Source organism: Mytilus trossulus, chromosome 1, assembly GCF_036588685.1.
Source record: "Mytilus trossulus isolate FHL-02 chromosome 1, PNRI_Mtr1.1.1.hap1, whole genome shotgun sequence".
NCBI lineage: Eukaryota > Metazoa > Mollusca > Bivalvia > Mytilida > Mytilidae > Mytilus > Mytilus trossulus.
In genome coordinates, this window is record NC_086373.1 from 97,741,860 (window position 1) to 97,767,700 (window position 25,841).

Below are 25,841 nucleotides of genomic sequence, written 5' to 3' on the forward strand. Positions count from 1 at the left end.
GTGCAAAATTATGAGATGCCAGTACCTCAAGCCTTACTTACCATTTTGGTTAAAACCTGAACTAAAACAAAGACAAGAGTGCACACGCTGAAATGTCCCCTTCTTTACTAATCATTGATATTATGTTGATAGTCCTAAGTATAAATCTTTATTAAACACGGTCACATAAACTTTACATTAACCAAGATAACTAAACAAAGACCAATGAACCATGAAAATGAGGTCAAGGTCAGATAAACCATGCCAGTCAGACATGTACAGCTAACAATGCTTCCTTACAGCAAATATAGTTGACCTATTACTTATAGTTTAAGAAAAATAGACCAAAACACAAAAACTTAACAATGAGCAATGAACCGTGAAAACAAGGTCGAGGTCAAATAAAACCTGCGCGACCGACATATAGATCATAAAATATTTCCATACACCAAATATAGTTAATAATAAACATAATGTCGACCTATGGCATCTAGTATTAGATAAAAAAACTAAAACTCAAAAACTTAACTTTGACCACGCTAACATGAAAATGAGGTCAAGGTCAGATGACATCTTCCCGCTAGACATGTACATCTTACAGTCCTTCCATACACCGAATATACTAGCCCTATTGCTTATAGTATCTGAGATATGGACTTGACCACCAAAACTTTGTTCACTGATACATGGAATGAGGTCCAGGTCAAGTGAAAACTGTCTTGACGGGCATGAGGACCTTGCAAGGTTTGCACATACCAAATATAATAATCCTATTACTTATATTAAGAGACAATTCAACATTACAAAAAAATCTTAACTTTTTTTCAAGTGGTCACTGAACCATGAAAATGAGGTCAAGGACATTGGACATGTGACTGACGGAAACTTCGTAGCATGAGACATCTATATACAAAGTATGAAGCATCCAGGTCTTATGCCTTCTAAAATATAAAGCTTTTAAAAAGTTAGCCAAGTCGAGCTTTCTGCAACAAAAGTTGTAGGCTCGACAAAAATGAGGGTAGTTTTCCTATTGTCTTTTTTATAATATCTCTGGTTTCTGTAACTACTGTAAAGCTACTGCATACATTTTGTTTTTTGTGCATAATGTTATTGTTTATGACATATTTGTTTTCTATAACGATGGTCCACAATGGCCTAAGTTTTAAATCCTAAAGAAACGAAGACAATTAAATTTATCAGTAACCTTTATTCTGAATGACATTTTTCTATGTTTAATTATCCAAAATAAAATTTGTCATCTGTTGTTTGCAAAATGTGACAGCAGTCTTTTTTATGGCCACCTTATGAACACAATGTGCCAAAAAAATAATAAATTACACAATAAATAATAGCAAATGTCTGCTTGGCTACTATTTACAATTGTATTGTACATTAATAATGATATAAATAATGTTATCTAAGGCAAACATACAAAGAAAATAAGAACATTCATTTTAACAATTGATATTTAAAAAAATACATAAAAAGTAACATTTTATTCTGAAAATAAGAATATGCAGAAAACTGGTAAAATGTCAAAAATGTTTTTAAAAAGATAACATTAATAATATATGATAATACTGTTATTTATTTTAAGAATCAGATGGTAGTAGCATTCTTTTGAACAGTTACCTGCAATATTCTCACATTGCTGTATACAGCATGTTTAATGTTTCATAGATCTAAACTAAAAACACTGTTGAGAATAAACAGTTGTTTGATTTTGATGTATTAAAAAATATATCACAATTTGATACTTATTCTTGAATGATCAACATTTGATTAGACTATGGTACAGAAACACTGATCAATTAATCATAGATTTTAGTACAGTTAGAAAATGTTGTAACAAAAACTTCTTAAAAGTATACAAGTCTTGTGTTTACTTAACTCAGACTTGTATCAATGTAACACAAGTCTTTAGCTTGTTTCTAAGGCGTACAATCTTAAATCTCGTATACTTAAGTCTGATGCATGTAGAAAGGTTGCTGGTATACAAATTTCATGTTCATGTCTTAGCATGCCAAACATGTTTTTTTCTTGTAAGTAAATGCCAAAAATATGTATAAAATGATTATTTGTTAAAAACAGCACCTTGAATGACAAAATGAAATGAAAGCAAGTAATGGCAAAATCAAAACAGGCAGTGAAAAAATATAAATGTTTTAACCCAGACAACTTGTCTGCGATGCAGTATGTTCACCATCATTATAAATGAAGATGGTAAGATTAAAAAGTTGAGTATCATCTGAAAATTATTGATTTTTTAATTGTCTAAACTATATTTAATATTTCTTCTAGTAGTCAGTAAAAGACAATGGTTAAGAACAATCTGTGTTCATTGTTTGTTCTTGTTCATAGCCTGTATCATCTTACTGGTTTAAATAGAAATCAACAGCAAATAAGAAAAAAATAAAGAAACCATGCTGCATGCAGAAAACTGGATATTTAAAACCTGTACGACTTGGGAATATGAGAAAACTTTGGAGATTTCATTTTGGATTGGTATATTTTCTGGAATGTGAAGGGGAAGTAACTATTTATCTAACAAACAATAAAAATAAAAGGAAATCAAGCTAGCTAAATTATTTCAATCATACAAGAATAAATTTCATTGTAAAAACCATTGATTTTCATTGTTTAAAAAAAGATAAAATAGTAACACAACAATCTTAATGCTAAGAAAACACTACTAAAATGTCTGAATATCACAAATCTTATAACACTAGCAACATTGTTTATGCATATGAAAAAATATATACACATGAGATATGATCAAAGATCCTTGTCCTTGATACGACTAGCTTATTCAACTTTCAGTCTTTTGGCACTTGCATCACCAGATCCAACTGCATTGGAAACTGGCATAACAACAATTGTTTTTGCCCCTGGGACAGAATTTTGGGCGGTAGCTGCTCTGACTGTCACTGTTGTCGGATTAGAGGCTGTAGATATCACATTTCCATTGACATTGTGTGAACCTGAATTTGAAGTCAGAACCATAAGTGTAGTTGTATGTTCCTGACCAGTATGATCTCTGGTAACTGTTGGTTTACTGGCTGGAGCTTTGTTTATAACAGGTGAAGGCACAGAATCAGATTCTAATGTTCCTAACATAACAGCACTACTAAGGTCAATGAACTGAAATATAAATAAATACATTTTTATCAAATAAATCTTCCTATATAGTTTAATCAAGATTTCCCAAGTTACTGTAGATTCATCATTATTCTTCAGGTACTAATTTTCATGGGTTTCATCGGAACAGGTGAATCATGCATTTAAATGATAGACAAATTACAAATGTTTACTTGCTTGTGTGCAGATAAAAGTGAAATCTGGTATCTAATAATAAGTTTTTCTAAATCTACGAAAATATTCAAATGAATCTACAGTTAAAATTAACTGAAATATAAATACATACATTATTATTAAATAGATCATTCTTATAACATAGTAATTAGTTATCAAAGGTACCAGGATTATATATAAAATCTTCCTTTTTCTCACAGCTATGACAAACACAGCTATGAATTCTAAAACAATGTACAGCTACATGACTCTTTTAATATATCACTTTATTTCATTTTTGTTTTCTTGATAACAAGAGTTTTATAATCATCAAGACTTAAAATAATCTATAGACTATCATTCTGAAATGTTATACATTTTGATGTTTTGCTTACAGATCTATTGCTTTCATGATTTGATTAACATGAAACAAAAGAAGATCATCTGTAAAACAGATGAGTATTATAACAAACCTGTCTGACCTCTCCCATAACAGCTATAGGGGTTTCTCCTGTGGCTGCTGCTACTTTATGTTCCACCAAATAAAACATGTACTCATCATATAGTAATCTAATCAGGTGAAAGGATCCAAAACTTGCTGCACTACGTAAGGTCAGGTCTCTGATCACCATTGAGCTGTTCAAATAAACACACAAACGTATGAAAATAAGTTAAAGATTAAATTCAAGATTATTTCATTGCTGTGTGAAATTTTTAAGGCAAGATATCCTACTTTTCAACTGAGATCATACAGAGAACAGATAGTTTATGCCTCGCCATATAGTAATACTTGTCTGGCATGTCACAGGCGAGATAAAAACTACAGTACATCCCTCTAGCCCAATTCAATGGGAAAACGAAAATAAGGTAATTTTAAAGACATAACTATGAAAAAGAGATACTCTGATATAGTTTATTGCTTAACATTTTCCAATTTAAAGCAAAATTATATAGTTAAACAACTATTTTTTTAAAATTAGTTCTAGAATTAAATCTCACCTATAAAAGGACCATTTTAACAAAAACTGTCTTGCAGCTTTAGGAAAGTTATCTGTGTTTTCATGTGGTTTGAGCACTTTGTTTACAACACTTTCTAGCCATACAGCCCATTGTTCTAAAGAGTTTTGTCTTTCTAATGTCTGTTTGAAATCTTCTTGCAACTGTTGAACAACTGTGTCTTCACACTGGCATACCCATGATGCTTGTTCCTGTATTGATAGATCAATAATGAATATTTATTAGGTTTCCACTAGAAAACATCACACAAGTAGATTAGGTTATACAATAAAAGAAATATTTCTTATGTCTTGCTAAATTGTCTTTTCATGGAAGTAAGATTTGTATGGGGAGATAGATAGACGTGATAAAAATGGGTTTCAATAAAGTTGGAGTATGATATTTTTTTGACATTTTCTTGTACGTAACAAGAATTTCTCAATCTGGTATTTTTTTGCAATTAAAGATGCTTTTTTTGCGTTTTTCCTTTATCTAACAGCAATGATAAGCCATGGAAAGTTGAGTGATTATTGATTCTCAGGATTTAAAACTGTGAGGTAAGATTATGATAAGACATCATCATAACTAGTAACAATCGGACATGAATATTCATTTAAAAGAACATTCAATAATTATCTCCCCAGAAATTATATTACCTCCCTTGAATAAACAATAGTGCATAGGAAATATGTGCATTACATTCCCCTTCTATTAAAATGTTGATTAACACCAATCCTCTATTCCATTCTGTAAAATTACTTACTTGAACATTAGCAAAGTCCACTCTATTGAGGTCAGTTAACATTTGGTTTATCTGTGATGTGTTCTGTAATACTGCCCTAGCTGCCTGTGCCAGATGATTTAATGATGTGTATCTCCTTAATGTTTGAGCAAAAGCACTAACTGCTCCTGCCTGGAAAACAAATGTTTCATCTTTTAACAACATTAAGCATTTGCTTTATAGCCATCCAGATTTTTCTTTAAATGAGAAACTTCATTTGGAGACCTTTCTTCTACATTTCATTTTCTAATAGCATCTAATTTAAATGAATGTTAAATAAAAAAATTAAATATTCAAGAAGTGAATAAAATAGATTGTATAACTAACTGTATGATAATATACTCCTGATAACAGTGAAAACAATTCCAAAATAATAATCCGTACCTTTGCTTTGTACATTTTATCAGGAACACCAGTCATTGCACCCTTCAACCAATTTTCTAAACTTTTTGCAAAATTTCTGATGGCTTGAGTAAGAGAACCTGCAAAAATCAAACATTTATATCAATATTCAAAATTGTTATTGTTTTATTCATAAGCAGCTTCCTTTCTTTTTTATTACAATACAGAACACTAGTTATTACTTATTACTAGTGCCCTCATTCAAGAAAATTCATATTTTTAACAATTTCAAGTAACTTTTCCAAAGAACATCAAAACGTGAGCTGTACACTAAATTTTTGGATATAAGTTCACAATTAGCTCCATTCAGCTGACTTCATGGTAATTTATATTTTCAATTTAACATGGTTTTTTTATCCACTTAAATAAGGAGTAACAACTGTATTTTCTCAATAAAACAAAATATATTCTACAGGGAAATTTATGGCAAATATCTTGAACTTACTTGGTATTGGCCTCAGCACATCAGGTATAAGAACTTCTACTAAGGCTTGATAAAAAGCATAATCTGCCTTTCTAACATATTCTTGAAGTGGTTCATATGAACTAACAGCATATAATTTTTCCCTTGGCAATCTCTTTTCATAATCATTATCTGCTCTGAAATTGAGAAACATTCTTTTATAAAGCATGTATTAATTAAATAACTAATAAAAATATTCAAACCAATATTAAATATTAAACATGCCCATATAAAACAATTTTAACAAAAGTGCAGAAAATCAACATTTTCCTTATATTGCTAAAAGAGGTCAATCGACAATTTCAAAGCTATATGCATGTTACTCTTGCAAGACTAGTGGCTTAGATTTTATACATACACAGATTAAAAGACAAAAAGTGGGCTAACTGAGTCCAATAAACTGCCATATATCTATAATACTTACATCATCTGATCAGGAGGTGTATTTCTCCAAAATCCTTGCCATAAAGCTTCAATCAATGAAAACTGTAAATTGACCACTACATCCACTATTGCCTACAAAAAGACAAATCATGATTAGTTCTTTATTTTCTTCCAAAAAATTCCTACAGTGACTGTATATGGAATCAAAAATGTCCCTACATATACACATTTGTAGAAATCCAATTTTGTAGTTTAAATATAATGATATGGTATCATTGACTGAACATAACAGTACAGCACATGCTAGAATTGTGAGCTACTTCATATTTATAAGCCATTTATGTTGTTTTATCAATATAGAAACAGTGAAATTACAAATTTTTCCCATTTCAATGAAATCATTTATAGCTTTAAACTTTGATAAATATACAATTCAACTGCATAGCATGTTTACCTCAGCATGTTCTTTATGCATTTTTTCAAAGGCTTTAATATGGTCCAGGGTAACACCATCTGGTAAGGGTATTTTTGTTGTGTCTATTGTTCCAAAGTTAGGTAAGGCTCCAGAAGCATCTCCAAGAAACTGTTGGTGTTGTTGCTGTTGAGCTGTTGCAGCATCTACTGGTCCATGTTGGGCACTGTCATAACTGTCTTCATCTGACTTGTTGGGGGGACGGAATCTATAAATGTAGTAGTAAAATAATAGAATAACTTCTTAAGTAAAATCTGACATAAAAATAAAGCTCTTTAAAATGGATTAGATTGTTATATCAACATATCAGGAAGAAACTACTCTAATCCACAGAAATATATTTTAATTTTTAGATGACTTCTGAAATTGTTTTGGTTTGTCAGAGTAATTTTTATTTTAAAAGAATAATTATAGACATATGAGTCTTACATAGACTGAATGCTCAACTGGTGTACTAATTATACACCAGGTATCGTTATTGAGGTTTTTTTTGCCATATAATGAAGATTTCTAAGGGCTAAAACTCTTTATAATTGGATGGTCATGTACACAGGATGAATGAATGGACAGACGCACTAAATATTTACTTACTTTTTACCCTGATACATGGGTTGTTGTCTCATTGCCATTGTTTGGTCATCTGTAAATTGATTTAGAGGTGAACTGGCCTTTATTCTAATACCATAGTAATGGTACTTGGAATTTCCTCTGAAAGATAAACCATTTACTGTTATATGAAAAGTTGAAGATCATTTAATGATTCATTTCTAATATCTAAAATCTAAAACATTTACTCTATTTTGCTAAGTTCACTTACTAATTTTACTACATTTATTGAAGGCATTTTAATTGCTAACTCTGTTGAATTTTACCTTGTTCCTAAACGTCTTGTTCTCAGACCAAGAAATACAGATCTTATCAGTTTACCAAAGGACGCTGGATTCATTGGGTCTAAATTCTGCTCTTGACAATGACGAAGGTAATGATTATATAATGTACTCCGGGGCAGACTTACACCCTCTGCTGTCTCATAATTGTCTATCAACCACTGAACCTGTAGTATAGAAAATTTTCATATTCATAAAACAAATTATTTTATTGGAAATATTTATAAACAAAGGAAGCATAAGGCCAAACCATATTAATACCTATTTCTTTAAACTCTGAACGTAAAAAAATCCCAGAAGCAAACAACACATAAAATTTTAAAGTAAAAATGAAAGAAATTAATTCTTTTCAAGTAGATGGCAATGGTCTTATAATTTGTTTTATATTAAATAAGTGCAAGGATTTTTTTTTTGCAAGAGTGATAAAAGATTTTGTGCATTATATTTCTACTTCTATTAGCCCTAAGATTATAACACATTAGATTCATTTTCTTAAACAGCCTCATGCAGTTAACAAGAGACCGTCAGATAAACAGTAAACTGGTTTTCTGCATGAAATGATATTTGTAAATCTGCACCCCCAAACAGGATTTTTTTTTATGAGTTCATAAATTAAAGAGGCCATATAAACCAAGCTTATATCACTTTTTACTACTCAAACTACATCTCAAGAAAGATAAAAGTGAAGTGTGAAAATCAAACTTGACCTTCATTTAGTCACAGGAAACAACAATTGTATGTATGATAAGGTTCCATCAAAGCCTTTTCAAGTTCAAGTTCATGCACAAACACTGTTTGGCTGTGGGCCGTTCCCCACTCTATGCAATATTATTTAAAAATTTATAAATCATTTACATAGCATGAAATCAACATTGAACTGCTCAAACACTGATTCAGTCATATTTATTCTGTCTCTATTGAACAAGTAAACCCTTATGCCATAGTTAATTGTGTGTAATAGCAATGATAAAGACAACTTTGTTTAACCAGTTCAACAGTCAGGGGCGTTAATTAAACAAGTTATTTTTTTAAGTTACTTATATAAGTAATTTTGGTCTCTAAAAATAATAAAATTACTTAATAGAGTTATTTTAATTTTTAATAGAAACATAGACTAAATGTAGTTTTCATGAATTTTTACATTACTTTATATCATAAAACAAAGAATTTATTCGATTTCAGAGGAGTATAGAAATAAAGGGTTAATTTAAAACATAATGACAAAAATATGACTTGAATAAGTTATTTTATACATTTTTGAAAAAAATTAGTAATTACACTGATTTTAGGAACATGTGATTGATTTTGATTACAAATTATAAATAACTTCAAGTCTTAATTAATTCTCAAGTATCTATCTATTTATATTAGTCTACCTTCAAGATTTTGGAGGAAAATGACAATTTAATAGTCCCAAGAGACCAATCTTTGACCAAGAAGCTTCGGTATTAAAGCTAAGTGCATCAAAAAGTTAATTAGTGTTTCAGAAGAATTAGATTTTATATTTCATGGGAAAAATAACCAGATGACTGTGAAAATTTGTGAAAGTTAGTAAAATCTGTATTATTGGACACCTATAAAAATATTATTCAGAAAAGTTACTTTTATAAGTTATATTTAAAATAGCCTCATTTTCAACATTAATTGTATAAGTTATTTTAATGTTACTTGTTTAAGTAATGCCCCTGACTGTTCAATGCTCCCTCATAAAATAAATAGAATTTTCAAAAACATTAGAACCTATCAAGTATCTTCCATTACAGCTAATTTCCAAATGCATGTTAAGCAAAACTTTAGTTGGCTTGCTTTTTTTGCTTGTATGATTGTTTATACAAGCTTTGTAAATAAGATTGACATCTTTAAACAATATATACATAGGCATAGTTTAACCTGTATATATAATATTTGAATTTAGTTGAGTGTTATCCTAATGATTATACAATATAACCAGATGCTCCGCAGGGCGTAGCTTTATACGACCGCAGAGGTTGAACCCTGAACGTTTGGGGCAAGTATGGACACAACATTCAGGCTGGATTCCGCTCTAAATTTGGATTGTGATTAAATAGTTGACACAGCATAGGTTTCTGACACAGAATGAATGTATTCAAATGAACTTAAAATTTTTGTTTTCTCTTAGAGCAATTCACTATGCTGTTGAATATTAATCCTCTCAAAAAATGTTTGAAGAAATTTTCTTTTTATTTATGAAATTTCAAATGAGAAAAATTGAACCCAATTTTTAAATCACATCCCCCTTTCCCTTATTCCAAAACTAATTTCAATTAAAATATTCTAATGGAGTTTGCAACAATTACTACTCATTTAAATACATCATAAAATATTAAGATGTAAAAAAACTGCTTGTTATCAATGAATGGTAAAGATTATTTAAATTTATCAGTTGGTAGTAAAAAGTGAATATACATTGTATATTGTATATAACAAAGATTTAAGTTGATTCTGGACAAAGAAAGATAACTCCAATTAAAAAAAATCTTGCAGATATTTCTTGCTTACTATACTGGACAAAGAAAGATAACTCTTAATTAAAAAAAAATTTGCTATTTCACAATATTGTGAAATTAGATATTTCTTGCCATTGCACAATACTGTGCAATTGAAAAGACTTGCTATTGCACAATACTTAATATAATCATTTTAGATCCTGATTTGGACCAACTTGAAAACTGGGCCCATAATCAAAAATCTAAGTACATGTTTAGATTCAGCATATCAAAGAGGACCAAGAATTTAATTTTTGTTAAAATCAAACTTAGTTTAATTTTGGACCCTTTGCACTTTAATTTAGACCAATATAAAACTGGACCAAAAATTAAGAATCTACATACACAGTTAGATTTGGTATATCAAAGAACCCCAATTATTCAATTTTTGATGAAATCAAACAATGTTTAATTTTGGACCTCGATTTGGGCCAACTTGAAAACTGGGCCAATAATCAAAAATCTAAGTACATTTTTAGATTCAGCATATCAAAGAACCCCAAGGTTTCAATTTTTGTTAAAATCAAACTAAATTTAATTTTGGACCCTTTGGACCTTAATGTAGACCAATTTGAAAACGGGACCAAAAATTAAGAATATACATACACAGTTAGATTCGGCATATTAAAGAACCCCAATTATTCAATTTTGATGAAATCAAAAAAAGTTTAATTTTTGGACCCTTTGGGCCCCTTTTTAACTGTTGGGACCAAAACTCCCAAAATCAATACCAACCTTCCTTTTTATAGTCATAAACCTTGTGTTTAAATTTCATAGATTTCTACTTACTTATACTAACGCTATGGTGCGAAAACCAAGAAAAATGCTTATTTGGGTCCCTTTTTGGCCCCTAATTCCTAAACTGTTGGGACCGAAACTCCCAAAATCAAAACCAATCTTCCTTTTGTGGTCATAAACATTGTGTTTAAATTTCATTGATTTCTATTTACTTTAACTAAAGTTATTGTGTGAAAACCAAGCATAATGCTTATTTGGGCCCTTTTTTGGCCCCTAATTCCTAAACTATTGATACCAAAACTCCCAAAATCAATCCCAACCTTTCTTTTGTGGTCATAAACCTTGTGTCAAAATTTCATAGATTTCTATTAACTTAAACTAAAGTTATAGTGCGAAAACCAAGAAAATGCTTATTTGGGCCCTTTTTGGCCCCTAATTCCTAAAATGTTGGGACCAAAACTCCCAAAATCAATACCAGCCTTCCTTTTATGGTCATAAACCTTGTGTTAAAATTTCATAGATTTCTATTCACTTTTACTAAAGTTAGAGTGCGAAAACTAAAAGTATTCGGACGACGACGACGACGACGACGACGCCAACGTGATAGCAATATACGACGAAATTTTTTTCAAAATTTGCGGTCGTATAAAAACAAAACAAGCAAGCTAACTTAAGTCTTGCTCTACATGCTTTAGAATATTAGCTGTAACACTTAAACTCAATGAGACTAATGTGACTGGGTGAATATTGCAATACTCTGAAATTGCATTCTGATATGTGACACATAGTACGCATGAAGCTTTTCCTGTAATCGCAAATATTAATGTCCAATTTTTGTTCAGCCTTCAAAAATCGCAATTATAAAATCATGCAATAATTCCTGAAGTTTCAGAAAAAGGAAAATGGTATCTGACAAATCTGAAAGGAACTAAAACATTTAAGTAATTGCTGCAATAACTACCAAGCTACTGGCTTAATATGTAGTATCAGGCTGACGACTATGATGTCTTTCTGTACAGTAGTAGCTCAGAAAACTGTGAATGAAGTAATTGTTGGACTTAAAACAAACATGGAGAATGCAATTATAGTCTCTACACCTAGATAGCTTCCAGCAACATAACAGTTGTGTTTTTTCTTTACATCAGTTAGTATTAAAATAAACACTTAGTCAGACAAAAATCATGCAATGAATAAAATAACTCTATTGACTGCAACACATGACTTTTGGTTGTTAACAACACTTAGCATATTGTACAAATTACTTAACATATTACAATAAAGGATCATGATAAAAGCATGCAAGTTGACCACTTGGAAATTCATTGAATGTACATATATACAGGGTATCCTATACTGTCATACCATACAAACATTAAAAGCAAAACAACAGTCTATCTAAACAGAACATGCTTTTATTATGAATTCCTTTACCGTAGCACTTACTGTGGCTGGTGATGCCCTGGTAGTGGTAGTAAGTGGGGTACCTTCTCCGTCCATTGTCCCTCCCTGTATCAGGTATGTACCTGTCTGGTGTTGTAAAATTTGTCCTTGCATAGTACCCAATTGTGTTAATCCTGTAGCTACCTACATAAATTATCAACAATGTAAGCATGAAATATAAGATTGCTATGCCTAAGTTTCCTCTATTCTGTATGAATGAGGATTTAAATCTTGTCACAGTGCGTTCCTGTTTTATTGAATCAATCAAAGTATGTTTAAGTCCCAAAACTTGTGAAAAAATTGTCAAATCATACTGACAATATACCCATTTCAAAACCATGATCAAAAACATCTTATCAACTTCATAGTATGAAAGCTTTATGACGAACATTCATAGAAGTTATGTGATGAGCAGTGGAAAGAGGAAACTAACAAATAATATTGAATCCATATTGTTTTTTGAAAATTGCTGTGAGTTAGCCCTTTTACCAATAGCCACCCTGAATGAAGTTTATCTCAGGCAATGGCTTCCCAGGCAATTGTGGCACAAGTGGATAATCTTGATATTTACTATCAACAAAATATGTCTTTATTTTATTAACTTACGCCATTTAAACCGTTTTATTTGTTTTTATAAAAGAAAATTCACAACAAAAAATAAATATCTACAATTGTTTTCACTTTCATTCGGGCAATAGACAAAGAAAGATAACTTGTGTTTGCAATGTTTATCAGTAGGAAATTTAGGCATATTCCAGTAAAGTAGGACTCTTCTTCCCTGTCAAGTCACAAAACTTCACCAATGTTGTCAAGTATGAAATGTAGAATATATTATTGACGTTTCTGACCAATATTCTACCACATAAAAACAGCTTGATCTCTCTTTCCAAGAATGTGTCCATAAAATCAGATGCTCTATGTTAAGTGGACGGTAGCATTGGGGTCAAACCTCTGATTTAACATTAAAATAAGAAAGATCACATCATAGGGACATGGGTTCTAAGTTTAAAGTTGATTAAAAAACTATTTTTACCAAAAACTTTTATTTTGAGGCAAGACTGCTGGACAAAAACAGAAAGAGGAACAGATCAGAAAATATATTGCCCCTGTTCTATTGTGGGTGGGGCATAAAAATAAATCGTTGCAAATTACCATGTTGATAAATAATGTAATTTTTCATAAAGTAGGTTTTTTCTCTCCATCATACTGCAATTTTCTTCATAATAATCTGAGGATAATAGAACAAAATATTTTCTCATTGCAATGACATTGCTTTAGTTCACAATTTTGTGAATTAATCTTACCTGTGTACCAGAAGCTGTCTGGTAGTAAGTACCAGATACCGGTGTGTACATTGTTTGTCCATATTCTGTTTGAAAAGTTGTACCCTGCCTAAAATATATCATTTAGAGCATATAGTAAAACATGTTCAAAAGTCTACTAGGGACCCTGCTTGATGCTTAAGAGAATTTTCAAATTATCATCTAAATCTATTCTGAAAGTTGTGTACCAAACATTGACCCATACAATCATAAAGTTCCATGTAATTGATACAGTTGTCAAGGACTGAAACTTTAACCGTAAAAGGTATTTATTTACTGTAAACTCTATAAAATACAAAAAAAAAGTCCTTTTATTCTCCAAAAGGGCCATGTTAACTCTGTATCAGTACCATGAAAGATAACACAGTGCAGTTGGTTTTAAGTAACATACAACGAATATGCTGTTTTATTTGATGTCCAATTAATATAACTGCCATTCTAGTATTGTTTATTTCATTACACCTGCTAACATTTTAATGTCTAAATGATTGGATGTGAAATGCATGAAACAAATGTGAATTGAGCACAGAAATAAATGTGAATGTGTTCAGTAACCAGAACAAACTCCATAAATTCAGATGGATGTGAACTCATTTGTGAAAGGTTTGATACCCATAATAAATGTGTTAGTGCACACAACTTCAAACAACTGACTTCAATTGTTAGTTTAAAAATCATTCCAATAATTACCACTGAGGTTCTGGTGATTGCATTCTGTACAATAAAGTACAACAGAATGTTAGGAAAGGATATATGAATTGTGTCATGTTAATTTTACTTATCATGTGTCAAGCATTAAGCTTATAGTTTGAAAAATTTATGAATCAGTCCTAATTCGGCATAATTAAAGAGTTGAAGTATTCATATAATATCACATAATAAATAATAATTCTTCTATACTTAGTAATTTCCCAACATACCAGGCAAATGTACGTATCATCAGGACTCGATGTGATCAATGCAAAATAATAAACTTAGATGAGAATTTAAACAAACATTAACTGAAAGATGAAACAAATGTTGAACATGTATGTAAAGATAAAATCATCTGAAATCATGCACCTAAAACAACTACTCAAAATAATAAGATATGTCAATTTCACCTGAAGTACCTATTGTCTAATTTATAATCCTATACAGCTGAATAAATATTTGCAGATTAAAAAGTACATCAAAACATGCATTACTACACTTATACAAAATGAGTACATTTAAAATTTCTAGTAAGGAAATATCAAAAGAAAAACAAAATAAGGAATGTAGTGAACTGAAAATAAATAAGATACAACATTTTTGAAATATGCTTAAAGAGGTTACAACAAAATGTATAGGAACAGGTTAATTGTGAGGAAAACAAACACATCAGGTCAAAAATATTTAGAACAAAGTGCATGATTATCAATCTTATGTTGCAGAAAAAAACAAAATAATAAAAATAAAAGCATCAAAATCCTATGTTTACATTAACTGTGCAATAAGTTTACTCATGTTGACAAATTCCAGGGCTCATATTTTGTATGAAGGATTAAGAAAGTGAGGTTCAAATCATTACAACAGACAAATTGAACATATTATAAATCTTTTAAAGCTAGGACAGAACTTTTTTCTGATAATAGATAGTCAAACCTGTCTTAACAGTCACTTTCAAACCCTCCCAAACATTTTCTAGAAAAAAAATTCATGTCACCTAATCAAGCTGAAAAGCATCATTTCGGCTTTTAACAATGATCATTTTAATGTTTTAACTCCCAATAAAATTATGACAGAAAATAGATGGGTAAAGTATGGAGGCCAAAATGAGAATTGTAATCTATTTGCAACTGAGAACCGCAAGAAGTGAATTCTACATCTTTAAGTTTCCATTAAAAACATTTTCACCCTACTTATTTCTCCTTGAATATCAATATATTGCTAAAGTTTTCATTCATTTTGCAACAATGATTCTTTAATTTATTTGTTTGTTTGCAAGAAAGATTAATTGATTGATGACACTAAAGCATTTTGCCATGATCCAGGAATAGGGCAAGTAGGAATTCAAAAAAAAAATTGGAACCTTATTAAAAAGCCCGCATTTCTTGGGCAGTCACTTGAAACACTTCCATTGAGTGACTGAATAATACAGGTTTGACTGCAATACTTCTATAAAATAAATAATTATTCAACAATAGCTCTTGAAAATTTAGCCATTTGGAAATAATGAAAAACAGGGATTTTATATTTCTGTTAATCAAGAAGTTACCTTTAAAATTGATTTCAATGAGTTTAAATGGTACAAGAAATGTACAAGACTGATACAGAAAAGTGATTTATCAATTTTCTTATGCTGTGGGAATACAAAGTATTTATTTTGTTTTTTTTATTTTAAGATAAGAAATTTAAATAAATACTTTCAAAAGCTTAAATTACTAAAAAATACTGCTAGCCTAGCTGACATTTAATATTTTAGTACTAATTGAAAATTTCAAATATTGTTACTTTCACTTTAAATTTTCTGTTTCTTGTTAGAGACTTTTCTTGTCAAGTAAATTTTAAAATGCACATTTGTTGGTTTAGATACTGGTAGTTTTATGAAAAATAGTAAGATTTTCTTGATTTTATCTTTATATACTATTGTGTTGTTCTATTGACAACATTATAATTAATTCTGTTTGATCAGTTTTAAGGAAACGTTTTTTTTTAAATCATGCAATTCAAAAAGCCTATGAGCAACTGTGCAAAATAAATGGAAAGCCACAACAAAAAACACTGCACTGCCACATCTATAGTATTCGTACATTTGCCCGTTGGTTGAGTAGAGACTTGGATCATCTACATACTGTACTTGGGTGGAATAAACAGTTGGTCCACCTTGTTGTAACGTTACATTTTCATGTCCATGCTGGTTCTCTAAAGCTTCCTGGACAGCTGATGCTAAAATGTATAAATATATTATTATCAAAACACTTCATTTGCATTTGGACAGTCTGAACAATTCATTTTGTGCTGAATTTGCCTCTCAAATTGACTTTTTTATACAAAGAGATCCATTTCAAAATCAATTAGATTTCAAGACAAAAAAACTGCTTTTTCTCAAAAATTGAATTGGTATGAGACCAACCATATATCTAATCTTAAGGACATCCATGATGATTGTATGCAACTTAATGAGAACCCTGCTTTTTATTCATTATGTACATTGCATCCTTTATACCACAACTATGAAATGTCTTAAAACACAGGACTTTTATTATGGTTAACTGGGATGACTTATTTTATGGTCTTTATTGAGATTTTTTTTTATTTTAAATATAAACAATCCAAAAACCTCAAATTAAAAAAAATATGCATGTTTTTTAAAAACTAAATGGATAGTTTCATTATACAACTTATGAACATATACTTTTTTCTGAGGAAAATTCTTTAATTTGTCCACATTTAGAAGTTTACTTATTTTTAATTGCTTGCTGCCAGGAAGCAATTCACTGACATATTTTCTGTATGCATAGTGACCTAAGCGTGACCCTCCTCGTAAAAATCTGGTGATAGCAATACGCATGAATCTGTCATTAACATAAACAATTACCTGATTGTATATGTTAAACACATGCTAAATACCCCAGTCTTTGCGCTGAATGGCAGCCCAGGCTTGTAAAATTGCCCTCAGGCCTGTAAAAATCATATCTACAGGCCAACAGAATCTAACTAAAAAAATTTATAAATCAAGCTCTGGGCCTGTAGATTGAAAAGTTCATCTTGAAGACTGATACCCATGCTTTTTGTTGATTATTTACTGTAAGGGACAATCAGTAAACTTCGGCTTCAAAACACAGCATTTAATGAGTAGCAATATTTGTTAAATCATAACAGAGAGAAAAAAAATTGACGATTATACGATAGATTTGCGTAAAAAATGATAAAATCGAGCACAGAGGACTAAGTTTATGATATATACATGCATTGGTTCAAGAATTGGATAAACATTATTTTTCACCAGTCACTCATTTCTTATGACTTTAATCATGAACATTCTGCACTTATCTGTGCTGCTAGTTTACATAGACTTACTTGTTATAACAAACTGTTGAGGATGACCTTGTGCAGACTGTATAATTGTAGTACCCTGAGATTTCTGAGATGAATCTGCATTCTGAATTTGCTGTGCCTGTTTTGAACTCTGCAATACATATAGAAATATACAATTCCCAATACTCTCTAGTCATTTCAACATGGTATATTCATGATTTGCCAGCATTTAAGTTTTTTGTACATTTTTATACAAAATTTGACTAAAAATCTTAAAAGATCTGACATAGTGAAAACCTGTCTGGCAAAGTAAAGCTGACTGATAATTTACTATCTTTGACAATTTTCTCTGAATGGTAATACAATGTCTATTTCCTCCAACCAAAACAATGGAATCTTAAACAAATGACAACTTTTCCAATCTTCTACAAGGGGTATAGACAGTACAATGAGAAAACTGAGGTAAAAGAAACATTCTATTTATTGAATACCCAGGGATCTCCATGGATGAAGTGTAGCGTGATCAAAAGGTATTTCATTCCTCCTTGTAAAGAATGGTGAACATGCCAATTCTTTGTATATTTAAATTTTCCTTATAGAAGTATCAATATTTTCATTAATTACTGTTTGTAACCATTCAAATGCCAAGCCTGAAGTCATTAACCATTCTTCAGTTTAATATTTCAGTTTCTACTTTTTTAATTTTAAAGTACTTCTATCTTATCGTTACAGCAGTACATGTACTTGATTTATTAGCGATGAAATAAATTAAATCTTTTACGTTTAATTTTGTACTTCTTACAAAGGGGATGCTGATTGTGCAAGACGAAATAAAAGCATGTGGACTTGTTAAACTGTTCTTTTTAACTAAACTGGATTATTAATTTAATCTAAATTATTATAAGTATTTACTGAAATTTAGTTGAATAATTCAATAAATGAATAGCCGATCTACCTGTACAAGCTCAGGTACAAATGATTAGTGATTTTAATCCGGATATCCCTCAGGTGTTAGAACTGTATTGGATTATAATGTAAAAAAGCCTTAGGGTTATGCAATTACATATTGCTAAAAAAATGACTTTGGGCTATAAAAAAGGATAACAGTTTTGAATGTTGGCGGAAGACAATTAAATGATGTTGCAGGTCATTTGATGATTGTGCAGGTCATTTGATGATGCTTCAAGATACTTGCATGATGGCGTGCGCCATCATTAAACAGGCCATGGAGATCCCTGAATACCAGTGGAAGTTAAAAAGAATTTTGAAACACAATTTGAAAGTACAAGAGCAAACATAAGACGCAAATAAGTTTAAATTGATATGATAACCAATCAGGTTGCTATTCTGAGGGATAAGTTTACATGTAGCTTCTTCAGTTGGTGGTTAAAAAAAATCTTTCTCACACTGGAGGTGAAAACTATTATCATCAACAAACATTAAAAAAAGCTGTCGACACTTTCATATCATATAGAGAGCCGTGGTGTAGTGGTTAGTGCATCGGACTACTAACACAAAGGTTCCTGGTTCGATTCCCGTTGGGGATGGAAATTTCAGGAACTCAATTTTCGGCTCTCCCTTCACACCATCTGCGAGTATGGTCTTGAGGAAACGATGATAGTCCGTCGGAAAGGGACGATAAATGGCTGACCCGTGTTAAGAGAGAGCCACATCTCTAGCACATTAAAGACACCCTTGTAGATTTCAAAAAAGAGTAGGCTAATGCCGCTACAAGGCAGCACTCGCACCCGCAAAGTGGAAAGGGATTAATATAAGTTGCAAAACTTGTTTCCCAATCCACTATAAATAAATATTGTGACGTTTTTGACAGATAGCAGTGCCTTGGTTTTTATTGATATTGTCTACATAGTTTTCTCTATATTTCTGCCAACCGTACTTTGTATTATTTTATTAAAGCAGTAAATGTGTGTATTCTATTTCATTATTACCTATATATTGTGTAATCGTTTTAATATTGTATGTTCCAGAACGATAGAAACGTCTGTTTTCTTACCGGCATCTTTTGATTAATTGTACGTTACTTTCACTTTCATTGTTACCGGAAGTCACGAGTATTATTATAAATATAGTGACCCTAGAAATCGTATAATATGTAGACTGTCCTGAACATGCTGTAGTTATAATTTTGTATGTTTTTCAAATTAGGGACACATGTTAGAGTATTTTATGTAAAGTTTATTTAGAAGAGAGCTTTATTTCGATTATTGTAATAAGTTCTTATGAACTATTTTTGCACCGACGTTGCGCACCTTTTCGTAGTTATTGGGCTGTATCGACGTCATTTGATCAGACGTTAAGTGCAAAGATATGTACCTTATAAGGAAGTCTCCTTATTAGGTCATTGATTTCACCCCATATTTGGAATATTTCTCACGCGAAATAACAACACTAGCGTAAGATTTATAGTATTTTACGTTAGTTCCAGCTTGTCCCTGCCGCCGGCTAGCAGCTTTATTTACTTTCACATAAATTTCAAGGTACAGTTATCTTTCTAAAGCAGAAGTTTTAATATCTTTTAAGTTCCAGAATATTGCATTATTTATGCAATATAATTATTTATGCAGTTCATTTAATTGTTCCAGTTTCCAGTTTTTAACGGAGGCAGAAATTTAATAGTTTTAAAGAGAATAAAGTTTGATAATGAATTTTAACTTTAAATAGGAGAAAGGTGTGTAAAGTCGGCAATAGTGTCCGTTTGTTTTAAATAGTCAGGGTTGTTGTTAAGGGGTTAGGAACATTGTGACTTATTTATTTGCGTAGTATTTTACTTGTATTTACATAGAGAGTTGCTGATAGTATCTGTGTTTGTTGAATGCTGATTTTGGTGTAGCTGTTTTAAAGAATTCTCTGTTTGTCTAATCTATACGAAATATTGTTAATTATTGATCGCTGCTTTAAGAGATTTATATCTGTCCATTCTTGTTCCTGTTGTTATTAATATTATGTCTGGTGAATAAAACTTGTTATACATTTGAAGCGACTTTGTGTTTACATTCAGAACATCAAACTGATCTGATACTTAATTACAATACATATAAAAATGCCATCGTTTTACACACACACACATAAAAAGGAGACCGTTTGCCGACCTAGAAACTATATTTGTGTGATATGCAGTATGCAGTAGCGGTAGCAGTAGTAATTCTGAGCATTCATATTTCCTATTTATTTCTTTTGGTTTGTTGTTGGTGTCTGTCTGGTCTGTTGGTTGGTTTGGTTTGGTTGGTTAGAAAGGTTCTCTCACCGGTTAGCGAAAACGTTACAATATGTTTAAACTAAACTAAACTTTCATATCATGACAAAGTTCCTTGCAATGGATTTTCTGCAAAATGTGGTTCAAGCAGTGGTTTAAAATATCTGATTAGCTGTTTTACATGTTTTAGGGAAAACCTGGTATAATTACTAAATCCCTAGAAAACTAGATTAATAGTGTGCCTCAACCTGTATCACTGCATGCAATTGATTGAGGAAACATATACATGTAATCTGAAGCAGAACTGATCATTCCCTGTCATTGATACTACAGAAACTATATATCGTCGCTGTTATGCAAAAACCTCGTATCTCAATTTTTTGCGGAAATCTTTTTATCGATTATTAAGAATTAAATATGTATGTTCCACTGAATGCGAAAATATCTGATCTTCTAACCAATCATTAACCCGAATTCTGACAAGTGACGAAAAAAGTGTAGTCGGATTGGTGAGACATTTTGTTGTGCGAAAATATCATATCTCAAAAGAAAAAAAAGATGGCACTAGCAGCTGAGATTATAACAGGTACAGTTTTGTCAATTTTTTGTCTAATATATTATGTATAGCTTAGAAATAATGAAAAGCTTTGAAAATACAATATAGGTGCAGAAATTTTTGCTCGCCTTGGTAATTGATTGGTTAGAAGATACGATATTTTTGCATACATTGGAACATAAATATTTAATTCTAAATAATCGATAAAAAAAAATCAGTTTTTATTGCCTGGTGTAAAATTATGAAAACCTTAGATACGAGGTTTTTGCATAACAGCGACGATATGGATTATACAATGACATGAATGAGTATAGAAAAAATTGTAGCTTTTTTACTTTTGTAAGTGGCTGCATCAGAAGAAAAAAAAAAAAAAAAAAATCCAGTACCAATGGTGTTTTGACCAATTGAATGACTGTGAAGTGGTAATTTTAACTGCCTCATTAAATGGTAGTGACATGGGTAAACATTATGTTAAGAGGTCCTTACCTGTAATTGAACTACTGTTGGATTCATGGCCTGCAGATCTGTTACAAAGGTCTGTGTAGCCATGTCTCATGCCTATCAAAATAAAGAAAACTGTATGTGAACCATATGGTAGGGATAGGACTACAGCTTCAACTTTATTTTAATGTAATGTCAACAAATCTCTCTGTATGTTTACATGTATATCTCCTTCCCATTGAGATGTAAAACCCCATACTTAGTCTGGTCAACAGGAGCATAATTGTAAGAAAGTGGTAAGTATTTTGGTAATTTTCATATTAAATGAAAATTTTATGGACTTGGGATTACTGCAAATTAAAGCCCAAGTGGAAAACTTCTTTTTGAGAGAAAAAGTCAAATTAAAATCTAAGTGCAAACATGCCCTGTACATAGCTCATAAAGTAGTACCTGTATTTATTCTATAACATTCTCTATATTAATTGTTGAACAACTTATTTAACCAAAGACAGTTTAATGCATGTACCATAAACATGATTTTATAAATCATTATTAATCAAGTACCTAATGTCCAGTTCTCTAAAATCTCTTTAACCCTTTCCTCAATAGTGACGCCATCCCCTTTACTCCATAATGACCCCTGTGTAGAACTTCAGTTGAAACGCTTTGACTACAAAGTGTTTGCAGTAGACTTAATAAAATTTGTATCCAATATGAAAAGGAATATCGTAGGAATATCTGATTTTAATTTATTTGATGAAATATTTGTTTTTTGAAATGCATTAATACTTCAAAGTATATTTTTAACAAATTTGATTTACATTTCATATGCTAAAATTAAAATTTATCATTAACAATGTTAACATACATGTAGGTTTAACAATTATTTTTGTATTTATAATATTCTATTTATAATATTATAAATGAGGCTGTCTTGATTTATTTTAAAAAAAGAAAACTTTAAATGTCCTCAATATTCATAATAATGCATATTCTTTGTTTGAATATCATAATCATGATAATTGATAGAATTCTATATTTCTGTATACATGTTTGTATCTTAATAAACAGATAAACAAGTTGGAAAAAATAAATACATTGAATTTAAACATGACACATGATTGGACATGTCTCTTATAATACAATGCCAGAAAACACCCACCTCTCAAGATATTCATTGTTAACACTGAAGAGTTTAAGTATTTGTAATAAAAGTAGAAATTTCCATACATTTATCACACTTTTAATACCTGTGACCACGTTTTTAAGCATTCAATCCTGTTACTAAGCAACCCTCTTTTTGGTCCTTGGTATCAGGCCAACAACCATGGCATTTGCCCTATATACGAACCAATCGACGTTTCGAATGCTATTAATTACCAAAATGTCTTTGTTACTACATATCTAGCCAAAAAATACAATTATGAGTCTATACTAAGTAAAATATAACTTTTGAGGTGAAATTACAAAAGTTTAAAAAGTTAAAATACACAAAACAAACCAATGTTTTTTTTAATGATTCGCCATTTTAACTTGTTTACACAACGACAGTAACTGGGGTGTGTAAAAACACAAAAAGGGGAGATTTCTCTTCATCTTAAAGGGTATCATAATTTCAAATGATGCGCTCTAACTACATATGATTAGATGTAAAGAAAATTCACCTTAATTGTTGGTGGGTAACAGTCGTCAGAGCTACGGTGGCTATGGCGTTTATTCCTACGGCAACTGTTGCCAGACTCCTCGCGTCAGCAAAAGGAAATATTATTCCGCACAGGAACTGAACTATTTTCTTCATATCCTGTTTTTTATAGAATCAATAACATCCAATTGAACTATTGAAACTTGAATTATATATTATAACAAGCTATCCAAAATTAGTACCCTTTGTTCTTCTTTTTTTGCAAGTAAACACAATTAAATAATATGAGGGATTATTTTATCGGAGAAATATCCTGTTGCATGTACTGCGTAAAATATGAAAATGAATTTTAAAATGGCGGAGATGCTATTGATGACCTTTTGCGTCCCTTAACAACTGGGGCATGTTAGGAGATTACTTTGTGTTTACAGAACAACACAAAGATAATAATATCAATAAAAAGATAACAGCGAAAATCTTCGCTTCCACCCATTTGAAATTTATAAGCTTCTTGTTGGAGCTAAAAATAAACCGTTAGCATAGGTCACGTGAAATATTTACATTCGCACGTGGCTTTTCGATTTGATGAGGCCAACAGGGGAACTGGATTTTTTTTTATATTTTATTTTTTTTGTTTAACTTATAATATATAATTAAAAGTCTTGTTTCTAGCATGGAAAGGCATGGTTTACGTTTAATTTATATTAGAAACCAGGAAAATGACTTTTGGGGAAACTCATTATAATGTACTGACCGTCTCTCCATTAGTATTACTCCCGCGTCGGGCTGAACAGACGTGGAGTGGACCCCCTTTTTTATTTAGAGTTTTTATATTTCATTTGAAAATATATTTTCATGTAAATAATTTCAACTTATATAAGCTTAGTTTTACATAAACTAATGTCCAGTTCTCTAAAATCTGATTGATCATTGTTCTCTAAAATCTGAGTGATACAGGTTGAGGCACACTATTAATCTAGTTTTCTAGGGATTTAGTAATTATACCAGGTTTTCCCTAAAACATGTAAAACAGCTAATCAGATATTTTAAACCACTGCTTGAACCACATTTTGGCCCCCGTTTGGCCAGTGGGGTCGCAATGCGGCATACTCTCAAAATGACTCTCAAAATCAATGTTAGGTTGTTAATCATTTATATGACATCAGGCAATATTGTACTAAGTATTATTCCGTTATACACTTTTTTACATACAAAATATTGTGTTTATCATCAATATATACATTATGTTGTTTTTAAGTGTACTTATCATTGTTATATTCTTTGTACACATTTTGTTTTGTTTTATCTAGTCTCATTACATGTACATTCTAGTCCCCTATGTGATCAATATTAAGTATATTGATAAACAAGTATATTGATAAAGTATTATCATTAAATATAACTATTTTTGTATTTATTTTTTTTAATTTGTTTTAATATTTGTTTGTTTTTTTTTTTATTTTAATATTTGATCTTTTAGAGAAAAAAAAGACACTTTAAATATATATATTTGAGCAGGAATGATCTTTCTCTTTCAATCTGCCTAATATATCTTTTTATTTTTATTTTTTTTATATTACTTTGTCCAGTCTAAAAATAGAAATTTTCAATATATATATAATTATTTCACACACCCAACATCCCTAAATAAATTACATTGTCAATTCATCAATCATGTCAAAACATTTTTCATCTCATTATTCACTCAAGACAGCTATGTGGAATATTGAAGGATTGACCACAGATAAATCACAAGATCCTTACTTTCTGGAAACAATTTCTAAGTTTCATATAGTCAGTTTTGTAGAAACTTGGAGTAATTCTGATCCAAAATTAAGTTTACCAGAATTTAATTTGATATCTTCAAGTAGTAGGAAAAAACACAAAAAAGCCAGACGTCATTCTGGTGGTATCAACATATTTGTAAAAAAATCTATAAATAATGGAGTAAAATCAATCCATAATGATCACTCTGATATAGCTTGGGTTATACTTGATCAAACATTTTTTAATTTAAAAAGAGATATATACTTGGCTGCTGTTTATGTATCGCCTGAAAACTCCAGTTGTAACGTACCGGATATTAACTCTGTATATGCACATTTACTGTCTGATATTGAAAAATATTGTAAACTAGGAGATATAATGGTGCAAGGTGATTTTAATGCCCACACAAATACCTCACCAGACTATGTGTTATTTGATGAATCTAAACAACCATATGTAGTTGATAATTATTATGTAGAAGACAGTATAATGCCAAGAAATAATCTTGACCCCAAACGTATTAATAATAGTGGTAGATGTTTGCTTGATCTTTGTAA

The 25,841-nt window shown here is 30.7% G+C and overlaps 1 protein-coding gene across 9 annotated transcripts; it reads right to left on the reverse strand.

Moving 5' to 3' along the window:
* Positions 1 to 1,171: 1,171 nt before the first annotated feature.
* LOC134692465 (DNA-binding protein RFX2-like) lies at positions 1,172 to 23,844 on the reverse strand. Of its 9 annotated transcripts, none has more exons than XM_063552924.1 (17): positions 23,540 to 23,844; positions 21,921 to 21,992; positions 17,707 to 17,815; positions 16,437 to 16,572; positions 14,353 to 14,376; positions 13,645 to 13,732; positions 12,332 to 12,484; positions 7,641 to 7,822; positions 7,360 to 7,476; positions 6,751 to 6,976; positions 6,337 to 6,428; positions 5,895 to 6,049; positions 5,432 to 5,529; positions 5,030 to 5,179; positions 4,270 to 4,478; positions 3,753 to 3,906; positions 1,172 to 3,120 (listed from the first exon to the last, which is right to left on the reverse strand). In XM_063552924.1, the coding sequence occupies exons 2-17, from the start codon at positions 21,981 to 21,983 to the stop codon at positions 2,785 to 2,787; spliced, it is 2,292 nt and encodes a 763-aa protein (XP_063408994.1). In that variant the 5' UTR covers positions 21,984 to 21,992; positions 23,540 to 23,844; the 3' UTR covers positions 1,172 to 2,784. The 9 variants fall into 9 exon arrangements, with proteins under 9 accessions (XP_063408994.1, XP_063408987.1, XP_063409021.1 ...); XM_063552917.1 differs by having other exon boundaries at positions 3,744 to 3,906; positions 23,540 to 23,837; XM_063552951.1 differs by having other exon boundaries at positions 3,744 to 3,906; positions 16,479 to 16,572; positions 23,540 to 23,742.
* Between the last annotated feature and the right edge of the window lie 1,997 nt (positions 23,845 to 25,841).